We start from the raw sequence: 14,888 nt of genomic DNA on the forward strand, positions 1-14,888 counted from the left end.
TTGCAGTCACCTGATTGATCACTTGGAACAAGCCGATATCATCCTTAAAGATGGAGATGCTTTTGATTTGTTTGTGGAAGTTCATTTCCTCCATTGGATCGAGGCTCTCATCCTCCTTGGAGAGGCCTCAAAGGTGGTCAGCATTCCAGAGAGACTTTTACGTTTGGTCAAGGCAAGGGCAAACCCATTCCCGTTATATGCGACAAAGCTGACAAGGATTGCAACTAGGGCCTCGAAGGACCGCTTCGAAGATTTTTAGAAGATGCTAAATTCTTTATCGACCACAATATCTCAACATTCATTGAGCATGTCCTGCAGTTGTATTGGTCCGCCCTTCCATTCTCTCCCGGCGAAAGTGTCATTCGGAAGACGCTCGCGAGTTGCGTTCCATCCGACATAAGATTCACCATAATTCCCACCCTCCACTGGTCGCATCGAATCAGAATTTTGAAAAGCGAACGCTTCATCAGTACCGTTGCCATATCATTGGACTCAAGACTCCTTGCTTGCTCTCAGGCAGAGGGTGACATCTTACTCTGGTCAATGTCTACAGGCGAATTGCTGCGAGAAATACCCAGACCTCAACAACAGGATGCAGCCGTCAGCTTTGAATCCCTGGTATTTGCGGCAGGTTCTACACGGCTGATATCTGGTTCTTCTCGCACATTCCATATTTACAACACAAACTCCGGAAAACTTACGCAATCGATTACACATTCGTTGACTGGAACTACCGATGTCAGAATTGATGCTTGTCGCCACTCAGACATTTTCGCTTCAATTTACCCTGATGCCACTGTTGGAATATGGTCCTCAACTACAGGTAAACTTTCTCGATGGCTGAGAGATCCCGAATTCGACCCGTCGAACTACCCGCAAGAAGGTGTTTCTGAGCCTGCATATGTGGGCTTCTCGACTGATTCTCAGGCAGTTTGTGGTTATTCTCATGTCACAAAGGCCACTCTCATCTGGAACGTGGCTACGGGCCAATGCTTGCGCCGACTTCCCAATTTCACGAACGATGACTTCGCGATTGCATTTTCATCCTCGTCCATGCTTCCAACAATCGGAACAACAGAGGGCAATGCTAGAATCATTGATGTCATCACGGGAGAAACCATGTGTATACTGTCTGTTGGCCCCGGAAGACGTCACGTCGCCATATCTCCCGATGGAAATTTTGCAGCTTCCAGAAGTTCAAGCGAAAAACTCACAATCTGGACTCTGCCTGACTGTCCTGAATATCGGACTTTACAGCTTCCCAGTGGTTCGAATGGCATGGACAATGATTATATCCCATCATCGGAGGTACTCTTTTCTGACGACGGTCGTTATTTAATCCTCGCTGATATGGAGCACATTGTTGTATGGTCAACATCCATGCTAGATCGAGATAGAATCGACGAACGCAGTGTTGCCACCCAAGCATTCATCTCATGGCATCAATGTTACAAACATCCTTGCGGCGAATAGCAAAGTTGTTATAACAAACTCAGATCACACACACAAGTTGGATGTTTGGTCTATGACAAATGGCCAGCTTTTACGAAGCCTGCAGGGCCAGCGGGGCGGAGACATGAATCTCTCGCCAGACGGCAAATACTTGTTCGATTCGGGAGGTTCGAACGGCCACTTAATGCGGGACACTGGGAACGGACATTCCTACATGATACAAGGCCACCAGTCGCCCCTTTTAAACTTCGAAAAGTCGCCTACAGCTACATTTTCTGCCGACTCGAGATTCATTGTTGTCTCGTCACCCGGGGGCGTTACACTCCAAGATCTCCACTCTGGCATGATCCTATTGCACGATAACTGTGGCAGGAGTCCGGTTGCAATATCTCCAGATCGAAGGACAACCATGTATTGCAGACCCCGAGTCAACCCGAGGCCAGAAACACTGGTCATTAGATACTCAGTCAGTGAGAACGCAAGCGATGCTTTCCACCGAGTTACTGGCAAGGTCCAGGCCATATGCGTCTGTCCAAATTCATCATATACCCTGATCGAAAGTCAGGAACCGAGTGCCGGCACGCATCATATTTGTCGAATGAAGTTAATCAACAACGGCACCCGAAATGGCCTTTCTCTTATCAGAACACGCGGCCCTTCCGCCACTGCGTTCTCACACGACTCTTCGCTACTAGCACAGGGATGCTGGCCAGAATTTGCCCAGTCCGAGCAGATCAACATTTGGTCAGCGGCGACAGGCCAGATGATCTATACGCTGACTCCTCCGGGCCTGGTTTGTTCTGCTTCCTTTGCGTTTTCTCCACAAACACTCTTCCGTGTGTCAACTAAAGGGACAGAATCAATATGCGAAGTGTCCGACCTCGTGATGGTTAACAATGGCCTAGCAAACGGTGAATTCATTCCATCGCATGAGTGGCATGGCTACAGCTTCGACGAAGGCGGCAAATGGATCAGACGGAATGGGGACAAAGTCATATTTCTGCCACAGGAAAGGTCGTTCTATTCTCTGAGTGAGGTTGAACACAGCATTCGAGTGCAAGGAAATGTTGTAGCGTGGTACAACAAAGCTCATGAGTTCTTCATGATAGGATTCTCCCCAGCTTCGGAAGCTCAAAAGGGGTAAGATTGAGTTGCTAAGAGGAGCTATTTCATGTAAGCACCCAAAGTGGTCAATTCAGTTCATGTCCTTTACATGATGTCCACGGACTTTTATGTCACTTCAAAGACAACAGCTCTAGAAGGCGTTTTCTCAGTATAAGGTCTACAACCTTGGTATGGAATTGACAATTGTACGCAAACGCAGATGGTCTCGACAACTAGTGCAAAAAATTGGTATCATCGCAAATCACAACTAAAATGCAATCACCCCTTTACTTCTTCTCCGCGCTGCCCGTAGTCTCAGAATCAACAGCCCCAGCCGGCACCTTCCCCTCCATAACCCCATCCTCGCCCGGCTGGAACTCCTCCTTCGCAACCGGGGGGCCGTGGAAGTTCTTCCTCGCGTACGCAAAGTACCACACAACCGCAATGAATGCGAACCCAGCAAACACCACACTAGCGTAGTTCATCGTCGACGCGTCCACGGGCAAGCTAACCGGCATGCAGAAGATCACCACCGCGAACACGATCCACACGATGCAGATGCAGTTGATCAGCGTGCCGAACTTGCCCAGCGGGTACGGCGAGTTCGCCACCGCCTTCCTGCGCTGGATCAGGTTCACCAGCACAGGCACACCGTAACTCGTCGACAGGCAGATCGTCGCCACGCCCGTGAACGAGTTGAACGCCGCCGAGGAGCCAAAGTAAATGCACCCCAGCACGCAGTCGACCGCCGTGGAGAGGAACAGCGCCCACAGCGGCATGTCGAGCTTGTGGTTGACCTTGCTCCAGAGCTTGTAGCCCGGGATGGCGCCGTCGCGGGCAAAGGCGTAGGTGCAGCGTGACGCGGCCGTGAGGGCGCCGATGCCGGCGAACATGAGGATGCCCAGGATCAAAAACAGCAGGCCGAAGCCGCCGGCGGCGGAGCCGGTGACGGTCTTGAAGAGCAGGCCGATGGGTTGGGAGTTGGCGACCTCGAGGAGCATGGTGACGTCGGGGAGGACGAAGAGGATGGGGATGAGGTAGATGACGCCGGTGACGCCGGCGGCGGCGACGGAGAGGACGATGGCGCGGGGGACTTCGCGCTCGGGGTTCTGGACCTCTTCGCACATGGAGGCGACCATGCCGTAGCCGGTGAGGGTGTAGGCGGCTGTTTTAAGATGTTAGTTTTCTCATGATTGCGTAAGTTTACGACAGGTTGCGATGTTACCTTGAAGCAGACCGACGAAGAAGGACCACCCGGAGGGCCATCCACTAGCCGAAGCATCGTAATGCGAAAACACAAACTCGGCAGAGCGCTTGCTGGGCGCCATGACCAGGATCGTGACCAGGATGATGAGCACAGAGGCGCCGGTCCAGTAGATGCAGACCTTGTTGATCAAATCCAGATACCGCGACCCGAACGCGTTCACGCTCGCACACACGAGCATCACAGCCCAGAAGCACAGCACAGTCTGCCACTCGTTCGCGACAAAGTCCTCATTAAAAATGCTAATCGCACTCAGAATCAACTGCGCGCCGCTGAAGTTGATGCTAAGCGTGACGGTCCAGTTCCCCACGAGCGTCAGCCAGCCATCCACAAAGCTGACCATGGGCGCCCAGCCGGCGGGGGCGAGCATGGCGGACCAGTAGTAGACGCCGCCGGCGGTCGGGTAGACGGCGCAGATCTCGGCGAGGGAGGCGGCGATGCAGAGCGAGATGATGGAGACGAGGACCCAGCCCCAGAGGACGGTGACGGCCTGGCCGTTGGTGAGGGTGATGTACATTGTCGTGGAGAGGCCGAAGGGCACGGCCATGATGGCGAAGGAGAGGCCGAGGATGGAGAGCATGGAGAGGTTGCGCGGGAGCTCGGCCTTGTAGCCCAGGCGGGCGAGGGCCTGGTCGGCGGAGACGCGAGGGGGCGCCTCGCCCATTGAGACGGAGCGGATGGAATCCGACATTGTGGGTGGTGTTGTGGTGTGAGTTCGGTATCGAGGTGTGTGTCCCGGTGGACGACGTTGAAGTTGGAGGACGCGGTCGGTGTGTGTGTGTGTGTAATCCCGCTGTCGACCGGTTCGCGCAGGATCGGGAGGATTGGGCCGGTTTGACAGGTGCCGTGCGCAGGGGAGCAGCGCCGGTTTAAAAGGAGTGAACAAGAAGACCCGGCTGTATTAAAATACAAGTAAAGATACAAAAAAAGGATAAAACCGCACTCACGCGAGCTTCAATTGGGGAAAGGGAAGAAACGGGAAATGGGGGGAAAAGAGGGTTAAGCGACTCTTTTAGTATGCCCGGCAGATTTGGAGAAAGAGACAGCAAGCCAGCATGGCAACCCAGCTATGCCGTGGTCTGCCCGTCGATCCAGTCGAGTCACACACACACAACGCCGTCAGCAACTACACCAAGGACACAATTCAATGACACAGAAACGGAGGAGATCCATCTTTGGGGCCTGGGCTACGGCGGCGCCCCAATGCAACGGGATCGGGGGGGTGCGTGAGGGGGGACCCAGTTCCAACACGCTAGCCTCTCCCCCACGCCCCGCAGACCGAGAGCAGACAGACGAGCAGATAGATAGAGAGACAAGTTGAATTGGCCGAGATGGGCTTGATGGCCTGTTTGCTGGTGCCGCTGGCTGCGTGGAAGAGTGTTAGTCCGTAGACAAGAGACGACGCTCTCTCTACGGAACTACGTTAACGTGGACTTGTAACCGCGGGTACACGACTATCTTCAACAATGCTGTGTGAAGCTGGGCTGGGCTGGGTTCAGGCGCTTGTCAAGGCAATCATTCATAACAAGCGATATCTTCGGCCCAGGGGGGTCATGTTCGAATGTGGACTGAGAGAAATGGATCTATGGGGTTAGGTGGTTCGTGCGTATCAGCAGTGTCCGCCCGGGGCTTTTCGGTTGGGTGGATGTCTCTGTCTCTCTGTCCGTCTGTTTCTGTCTTTCTGTGTGCCTGACTGAATCATGAGCATGTCACTTGAGATAGATATCAAACAGCCCGCGGATTGGCGTACACGTCCCTCCCTCCTCGACAGAATAGCCGCGAGAGCTGGGACGCTGTAAGCTGATAACAGAGGTAACACACACTCACACGAAGACAGTTCTCCGGGCGCTCCCAACCGCGGTCCGCAGGATCGGTAGCAGGGAAGACACAGCAGCGAAAGGCTTGTTTTACAGCCCGTGATGTCATGCGACCTACCTATCCCCCCTTCCCCCTCTCTCTCCGCAGACACACGCGACGAGCTGCGCTGTAACGAGCCCAGCAGCTGCAACGACGATCAGCCCTTTCGGCCTAGGGCGACATGTCAGTTACATCTGTAGCGCGGTCTGGTGAGGGGGAGGGAGGGAAAGCTTGGAGGTGACGAGCCAGCGGTTCGCACCCCCGGAGAGAGACCCTGGCTAAGGTGTTCCCAGGAGAAATGAAGCGACACTGACAGGAGCACCTTATCGCTGTCGAATCCTAACGCCTCACGGCTCCTCAGGGTGTGGCTCGGTGAGCCCGGGCCTAAGCCCGTACAAGCCATGCCGTCCGCCTTCACGGCAGTGATACCTAAAAGGAACGTCTGGTCTGCCATCTTGTTGGGACTGGGTCGATTGGAGCTGGCAGACGAACTCTATCCGTACTCATCACAAGCATCCTCAAATCATCACCACCATCTCTTGAACCCCTCAAACAGAAAAGACAACATCCCCTCTGCCAAGAACCATTTCCATCAGCCTCACAATCCAGCTACACCAGTCCCTCAAACCCCACAAACCCCAACTCCCAGAAATAAACTTCACCTCATGCCGGCAACGTCGTGCTTCGTTCCCCCATCGCCTGTCTTTCTCCAACAAGTCCTTCTCAACCACTCACATCACACCCAGACCGCGCTCCCCCAAAGCCAGACTACGTACCCTTACCTCAAAAGCAACCGCGCTCCCGCTCCACCTCCAAGATAACGGCGCTTCGCCAGCTTGCTGCTTCACAACCCACGAAACCACCATCATCCAGACTCACTCACACACGCGCGCTTCCCCTAATCCCCAGCGTGCCGGGCATCCTATCTCGGAAAACATCAGATCGCCAAACACCCAGATCAGACCTACACAATCGCGACAACGAGAATCCCCGAACCGAAGCGTGAGCGTCGTCTCCTCATGAGTCGAGACACGACCCCCGGGCATCTTCCGTAAGCACACACAAAACAGACTGATAAGAGACACCAGCACAAGGCAAGTCAATCAGGGTCCCCGGGAGATTCCTTATCAGCCAGCCAGAAACCACTTCAAGGTACCGATACCGTTCGGCCCGATACCACGACCACCATCCAATGCGCCGCCTCCCCCTACCATCCATCCAATGCCTCCTCCATCATCTCATCCCATCCCTTTCCCATCATCCTCAATTCTCTCCCTCAAACCATTGAGTTGATTCCCTTCACGATATCTCAGCGTCGAGCCCCCAAAAGCCATCCATCTGCGTCACCGCTAAAGATAACGCACCCCTGGCACCTCCGCCCCATTATGCCGATCAAAAGCCGAGGTTCCCCATCTCCCTCTCTCCAATTTCCACACAAGCGACGCGTCCTTCGGCCACTGCCGATGACACAAACCGTGCGGCCACACGACTGGCCGCACAGAATCAGCGCCTCATACACGTACTATGTAAACTCTTCCAGAAGCCTTCTAGAATCCATCCTTCGTGCGTGAGAGCTTATATCAGCCTCACTTCATTTACACCTACCTTCTCCATCACCGATCACTACTCTCTTTTACAATATTCATCATGCAGTAGCGGTCAGCGTCGTTCTCAGGGGCCTCAATTGGTCCATCACATGCATGCCACCGCCATCATCGCCGGGGCCACCCGACAAGTCCAGAACAGAGTGGGCTCTGTTTCCCGAATGCCGACTGTGAATCGTGTCTGCTCCATTTTGACTACGTAACCTAGGTGCTACCTGCTAGCAACGCCTGTCTTTTGATAAAAGTCTCACCGCGCCAAATCCCCCGTCGAGACTTGTCCCGTGCCTGTTGAAAATCGAATGCTCCCTTTTGAGCCCCTCTCTATGTCCTGTCCGGGACTAATCATACCCTGCGTCAACCCCCAAAACGCCTTGCAAAAACCCGCCAAATGACAAACCCTCCGTGTCTCCAACACGCCTATCGTCTACTGCGTCAGGTCACTTTCCAAGGACCTGCTTTTCCGTATCGTCATCAACTAGTTTCCTCTGCTTGAGGATCTTCACCAGCTCCGTCATGGTCACTGGCCGCGTGAGGAAGAGATCCATGCCGCTAGCAAAGCCCTCCTGTCGCGCGCTGGCCGACCCCAAGCTGGTAATGGCGATGACCACCGCAGGCGGAAGGTGATGGGCTCTTTCAAACTTTCGAATCCGCCTCGTAGCCTCAAGTCCGTCCATGACGGGCATCGTAATGTCTGAGAAACTGTCAGCGACTCCTCCCTCGTGCATATGCATTATGTCGACATACCTATGAGAATGCAACAGAATCTATTGGGCTGCGCGGTGTAGGCTTGCAAAGCTTCCAGCCCGTTTGTCGCTGTAGTATGTTTCTTGTTCAGTTTCTTCATGTATGCTGATAGAATCTGCGACTGTTAGCATGGTGCAGTTCGTTTTCTTTCAATGGACGCACGAACTTTAAGATTGATTGGATTGTCGTCCACCAGAAGGAACTCTCGTTGTTGATTTATGGTCTTGGCCATTGATGAAGACGCAAGCACAGGAGGTGTAGCAGTGCCAGGCGTTGATGCTGGGGATGCGGTCGATGCGACGCCAGCGGCCTTCGCGGCGGGGCGGAAGGGAAGTTTCAGTGTGAAATCCGGATCAGGCTGGGCGATCCAGTTATCGAGCGGTGATTGCGTGATGATTTCGTCTGGGGTCGTGGCCATCCTAACGCTCTTGATGCTCTCAGATTGAGCCCTCTTACGCCCTGGGGACAGTTCCGCCCTCAACGCGCTGTTGGGCGTGAGAGGCCCGGACATGGCATCCGGCCCCGCAGCCACAAGCTTTACGGCCTGTCGCTGCTGCCATCGATCAAGAGCACAAGCAAGGGCCTTCGCGACTTTTCGTGGTCCGGTGCTGATTACATGTCAGTCATGCACATATTCTGCCGTCCACATTACTCACGGTTGTGCGATAAACTCCATCACTGTCTGTTGACGAGACCGCCTGTAGGAGGTCGCCAGCTTTTGAGCTGACTCGGCATTGGCGCAAACGACTACCAGTGGTGGTTCATTGCCCCTGCTGTGAGACGCGTCAAGCTTCCGGAATGCTTCTTCACTGCAAAGTGTGAGGTCCGCGGGAGAAGAGGCAGCTCCTGTGCTTTCGTCCGTGATGCTCACGTCCAGCCACTTGAGCGGAAGACTCTCGACCGGGAGATCATGGCCCCCGGCACGAAGCTCTTCTGAGCTATCAAGACCCCGACTAAACCCGCGGACAGAGAGTCTCCTGCCGGCTAGGGAGCTCAAGTCCGCTGAGAATTTACGTCCGCGGCTAGACGCCTTGCGTGAAAGCACGAGTGGCATTGACACGGTCATGCTAGTTCCATGGCCAAGCTGACTCTTGACGCTGATCGTGCCGCCGAGTGTTGCAACAATCTGCCTTACCAGACTCAATCCAAGACCCGTGCCCGGAGCCAAGGCATCCTCTTGAGAGAAGGGGGTGAAGAGCTTGTTGCGTAGGAAATCCTCGCTGATGCCCTTGCCGGAGTCTGTTACGGTAAGAACAACCATGGATGCTGACCTCGCCGACTTATGAACCACTTCTTCCTGTCTGAGTTGGACCTTGATGAAGCCGCTCGATGTGTATTTAAGAGCGTTGCCGAACAGGTTCATGATAATCCGTCTAAGTGCGCCGGGCTGGGAATGGAAGACCCACGAAAAGTTCGGATCAATGTCGACGAGAATCTTGACGTCCTTCAAGTTGGCAGGCTGAGTCTCCGAAGGCTTTCTTTTGTGGCCGAGGCCCTCGCTGGAAGCAATGGCGTCCAACTTCTCTTGAGCAGGTGTAGGCGGCCCGGAAGCTGTGCCATGGCGTGCCAGCTGAGAAGCAACCATATGCTGGAAGCTGTGGCCGATGAAGACACTCTCGACGACCTCTTCGACAAGCAAGTCAAGGTGTACGTCGGAGACCAATGTCATCATGCCTGACTCGATGGAAGCTGGTGCTTCCGGGCGCAACCCGCGTCCCGGTCCGTTGTTACGTCTCTGAGACCTAGAGGCTCGCAGGTAGGTGTTGACTTTGCTGTAATCAAGCAGCTGCATCATATTAGCAAGCGGCATGCCGAGAGGGCCATTCATGTAAGACTTACGTGATCAATTGTATCGAGCAGGGTTTTGCCCGAGATTTCAATGGTGTGGATGACGTCCACTTGGAATGCGTCAAGCTGAGTATCGTGAAGCAGCTCCGCCGCAGCAACGACACCGTGAAGCGGTGATCTGAGCTCATGGCTGAGTGACCCAAGGATGTCTGTCTTTGCCTTCTCCGCAATGATGGCGTCAAGACGAATAATCTCTGCCATTGTAACCATGCCAAATGCACGCAAGTACGGCAAGTCGGCATCCGCGGTGAGAATGCGAGACGCGCTTTTGCTCCACACAAACCCTCCAGCGTAGCAGCGCTCTTTCGAAGGATCCCATAACGGTACCACTGCTACGCTTCTCGCCCCAGGAAACATGTCTACAATCGTTTTCGCCTCGTTTCGTCGTGTAAAGTACGAGTGCGCCGCTCGGGTCTCGGGTCGGGTCAACTGCTCGTTATCCTCTGTCGGAGTAAGGTCCGTGTCGTCACCTTCAGAGTCAACGTGGTTCCATTGTCCCATTTCATCGAAACTGAAGACCTTGCCGTTGGGGTATCTTCGCAGCAACTTCTTAAGGAACCGTTCTCGCAATGTCTTCCGGCCGAACTGAGGGATTTCGCCGCTATTCATGACGCTTTCCACCGTGGACGATCTGCCGAAACACTTGCACCATCTGTCATTGGCATCCTCAGATCTCTCGGACATGCTGTCGTCACTACTGGAAAAGCGATTATCCGCGACTTCGCTCGCCCTACGAGGACCGCTAACGAGACCGCCGAATGACACAATGCTGGCGTCGAGGAAAAGTGCACCATCTACTTCCAAAGACTTGCGAATGACGTTGGCGGCCCGTGAGAAGATCTTGATAGTTTCCGTCAAACGAGGGTCTGGGGGCGCAGAGCTTGATGTTGTTGTAGCTATGGTCGCGGTCGATGCGGTGGTCTCGACGGAATCACTCGAGTCGATTTTGGACGGGGAGGCGGCAGGATCTCGACTGATTGGGTTGATATTCGGTCGAATGGCTTCGATGGGTCCAGATTTCGGCGACGGTGGCTCCTCCGGCGGCGACGTCGCCGGGGTGTCAAACCCATTCGATGAAGATCTCGGCGACGGGGGTTTAGTGGTTGGCGGGGTCTCATCTCTGCCTCCAATGAAATCGCCCAGGCCATAGACCATGCGTTCGCTGCGACGATAGCTCTCGTTCACCCTCCTCGACTCCAAATAATCCATCACCGTCTGGGAAATCTCTCTCAAGAATTGCACCGAGTCGGCATCGAGCCCAGCCCTTGGGCGGTCATCGAAAATGCAGTAGACGCCAATGTTGATGCCTTTTGGGGAGCGAATCGGAACACCTGCGTAGAAGCGGTTATACGGAGCCGCGTCGATGTACGGGCGGTTACAGAAGCGCCGGTCAGCGCCAAGGTCTGGGACTACGGCCACAGGAAGTTCGTCGTCACTGGCCACGGGGCCGCCGGCCTGCACCTCCTCACGAGTTGCTCCGACGAGAACATGTTCGCAAATTCCAAAAGCGCGTGGAATGGCAGTCCCGCAAAGCCAGAGGTGGTTTACTGAGGGGTATTTTGCGTTCGGGGTCAAAGGCACAGATCTGGTGGCCTCGGCGACAATGTATTGGTGCTGGCGGTCGAAGAGGGAGATGAGGGCGCGGGAGGCGTTCAGTCGCAGGGCTCCCAGCTGCGCAAAGGCAGTGAGGCCTGTGTCGGGCGACGACGAGAGAGCCGAGAACGGGATCGGGCGGTCGGGGCTGTTGAAGACGGCACTGGGAATGTGGAAAGAATCATATCTAGAGACGCATCGCCTGTCAGTAAAGCGGTTCTTGGTCCAGAGCTACACCTCGTCGAACAAGCTGACAGCAAGTGGTTGCGTACTTGAATGTCTCCCACTCACGGGCGCCTTCAGATATCTTGTTCATGCTTCATTCAGGGTCGTAGTAGGTTTGCGATGAAGCTCGTCTTGCCCATGGTCTGACGATGGGATTTGGGAGGCGGCAGGAACAACAATGGAGAGGTTTTGTTCTCAGTGTTGTCGTCACAGTTTGTGCAGGGCCAGGTCAAGGAGGAGGAGCAACGACAGCAGCACGCAGGCAAGCATCTGAGGTGAGGCGGAGGGCATGACTGAAATGCCGCTCCTCCCCGCTGTAGTGGAACAAGGATCCCGGAAGCCGGGATGGGCGCTGTTCGAGACGGTTGGGGGGGCAGGACCTGGTCGGGCCAGTCCAGTGGCCAATGTGCTTAGCAAAGTGCGAGTGAGAGTGCAGCACCCGCAAAGCACTGAGCAGCAGCAAAAGGCAGGCAAGACATGGAGGTGGTCTTGGTCTTGCAGCTCGCCTAAGGTGCGTTAGTGCGGCCATGGTTGCAGGGCAGCAGGCGGGCAGAGGGCAGATGGATCATGGAACGGCATGGGCCAAGCCAGCGGCTATCCTTGCCCTGGATGGGAAACCGGTTCTTCGGGCAGGATGGCATCCACCGTCGTCGGTCCATGGACCATATCGACTTTGCCCGTGGTATGGGCCGGCCGTCCAAGGTACCTGCCTAGGTATCCAACCATCAGAACTGCCCCTCCTTTTTTCCCATGAGCCCATCCACCGTCGAGGCGCTGCGGTGCGCGGGAGGAGGACGGCGTGCGTGACCTGGGTGTGTGTTGGTTTGGGCCATTGAGCCTGTCGTTTGCCTTCGTTTTGCGTGTCCCGGGGTGTCCCTCGGAGATTCTGAGATGCGCTAGGCTTTAGTGGCCGTCGAAGAAAGTGTGCGGCTTGTCTCTTTGCAGCCCAAGCCTGATGTTTTGGCGACAGATGAGCCGGACTCCGCAGGGCAGGCCAAAAGAAAAGGTGAGCAGAGTTCAGATGCCCAACCGCTGCAACCTCTGGCGGCACGCCGCAAGTGTGGCCACTAAGGACTGTTTGAGTGTGTGTTCCGATCAGGCGGCGTTCTGCACAGTGTACTGCGTAGAGGCTGGACGAGGCCGATGGTTTCTTGGGACCAAGGTTTAGGGGTCTGGAGGCGCTCTAGCGCAGCCACACGTGTTCTGGAAGGCAGAGATTTGTAGCGTGTTTCGCGGCCTGAAGACGACAAACGAACAGAGGCAGAGGCTAAAACAGTCGAGTTGGATGGTGGTGGGATGGCACAGATGGTTCTTGGGGGGTTGTCTGTGGTGGTGGTGTGGCGGTTGGAGGAGGCAGACACAGACACAGACACAGACACGCAGACCCCGGCCAATCAACCTTTTGCAAAGGGTGATTTGTGACTTGGGCAGCGAGATCCGAGGCCGATTTCGATGGCGAGAAGAAGTGATCAGCGAACTCAGGTAACGTAGGGCAAAGCTTCGTGGGTTCTGAAGAGCGGCCAGACTCTTTTGCTGTGGGCGGTGGGCCATGGGTGATGGGCCTTGGTATGGGGATCATGGATCTGCCTCTGGCTCGGTGTAACAGTATCCGCAGGCAGCGCGAGGGTTGGATGGCATTGTGGTGTGAGTTGAGGTATCTGTACACTGAGTGCCGGTGTCGTGTGGGCATCATGAGCGAAGGATGTCTGCCGCAGTGCCAATCCGATGGTCCCCGGCCGCCCATCACTGGTTGAACGGTCACCGCCTTGCCATTGTCGGCAATGTCATCCTCCACCTGACGACCTAGGTGATCGTGATGAACCCATTGTTTTCCTTGGAGCGACGACCTTCGTTGATGATGATTGATGAAAGTCTGACGATGCATCGATGGCAGACTCGCGGCCGAAGGCAGCGCAACGGCCAACCAGAAGGGTGCGACGGTGACGGGACTGGCTCCGGGATCCCTGAATTCGACCCCCACCATCTGTACGCCCTGGTGGTTAGCCCTTGGTTGGTGTGCCCCTGGTCAGCCCCCAACGTAGCACCCCTTGTTCGTGTTGATGGACGGCCGGTGGAAAGGAGAGAAAAGGCTGGCATCGATGCAAATCGGAGATGCCGGGAATGCAGCTGATCGATGAGCCTAGGAATGGAAGATTTTGAGGAATGCCGTGACGGGCAGGAGGGAATGGAATTGCTGCTCAGTCAATGTTGCAACCGCTAGGCAGGTGCCATTCTTCGCTCTTTCCTGAGCCCCATCAGCTGTTGGCAGGGCGGGCAAGCGCAACCAACAAACAAGCAGGATCCCTCTGCAGTGCACCTTCCGCGGCGCAATGACTGCGGCAACACCAGCAAGAGCAAGAGCAACTGCATCTCTCAACACGGCAACCACAGAAAGGGCAGTCACAGGCACTCCGTACTTGCTACAATAGCAACAGCAACAGCAACAGCAACAGCAACAGCAACAGCAACAGCAACAGCAACAGCGTCTCTCAACAACAGCAGGTGCACTGCACTGCAAATGCAGCACTCCCTCCACCACAGTGCGGCCGCCAAAGTCAATGTCCAAGGGAAGGATCAGCCCCTCAACACTGGTTATTGGAAACTTGGAATCTGATAAATTGCAGCAGCGGGAAGCTGGGAAGCAGCAGGGCAATTGACTCGTTGCGACCCGCTCTTTCCCTCTTCTCGACATGGTGGAGCCGCTCTTCCCTGTGAACTCTGACAGGCCCCGCAAATATGCTGTAATCCCGTACCGTGACTCTACAGTGTCCGCACATGGCTGCTCACTTGCGGCCAATAGAGATCCGGCAAAGACCACTGAAGGGAAGGACCGCCAGGTACGTACCCGTTTCGGGACAGGTTGCTTCCTGCTGCAGGTCCAATGTCCCCATTATTCCCGGTACGTACCCCATGCGCCTTCCAAGTTCCGATTGCAGCTCTGACACGCACTTCATTTCGACCGCAACCTCATGATCCTCCATCACCACTTCTTACCACCGACCAACTCCTGACGGCGGCATTATGTCCACTGCCATTGCATGAGCCACGCGTCCGTTCGTCTCCCTCATCGCCAACACGCAGCTCGACATCTTGGACCCCTTTTCTTCAGCGGCCTCCTCCCGTCCCGTCGCCGTCGCCGTTGGGTTGTCGTCCAGTCTCTATTCATCCATCCACCCACTCAATGCGAGACCTGGATA

At 55.2% G+C, this 14,888-nt stretch overlaps 2 protein-coding genes across 2 annotated transcripts; both read right to left on the reverse strand.

The window, feature by feature from the left end:
- Positions 1-2,843: 2,843 nt before the first annotated feature.
- On the reverse strand, positions 2,844-4,511 carry COL26b_011385 (uncharacterized protein; the record flags this gene model as incomplete). Its single annotated transcript, XM_053184056.1, has 2 exons — positions 2,844-3,721; positions 3,782-4,511. The coding sequence occupies 2 exons, from the start codon at positions 4,509-4,511 to the stop codon at positions 2,844-2,846; spliced, it is 1,608 nt and encodes a 535-aa protein (XP_053031972.1).
- Positions 4,512-7,718: 3,207 nt separating this feature from the next.
- On the reverse strand, positions 7,719-11,782 carry COL26b_011386 (uncharacterized protein; the record flags this gene model as incomplete). The annotated part of the gene is made up of 6 exons (XM_053184057.1): positions 7,719-7,972; positions 8,026-8,146; positions 8,192-8,633; positions 8,682-9,811; positions 9,865-11,653; positions 11,739-11,782. 6 exons carry the CDS (start codon positions 11,780-11,782, stop codon positions 7,719-7,721), a joined length of 3,780 nt encoding a protein of 1,259 aa, XP_053031973.1.
- Between the last annotated feature and the right edge of the window lie 3,106 nt (positions 11,783-14,888).

The sequence above is a fragment of the Colletotrichum chrysophilum genome, assembly GCF_026319265.1.
Source record: "Colletotrichum chrysophilum strain AFK26 chromosome Unknown scaffold_139, whole genome shotgun sequence".
Classification (NCBI taxonomy): domain Eukaryota; kingdom Fungi; phylum Ascomycota; class Sordariomycetes; order Glomerellales; family Glomerellaceae; genus Colletotrichum; species Colletotrichum chrysophilum.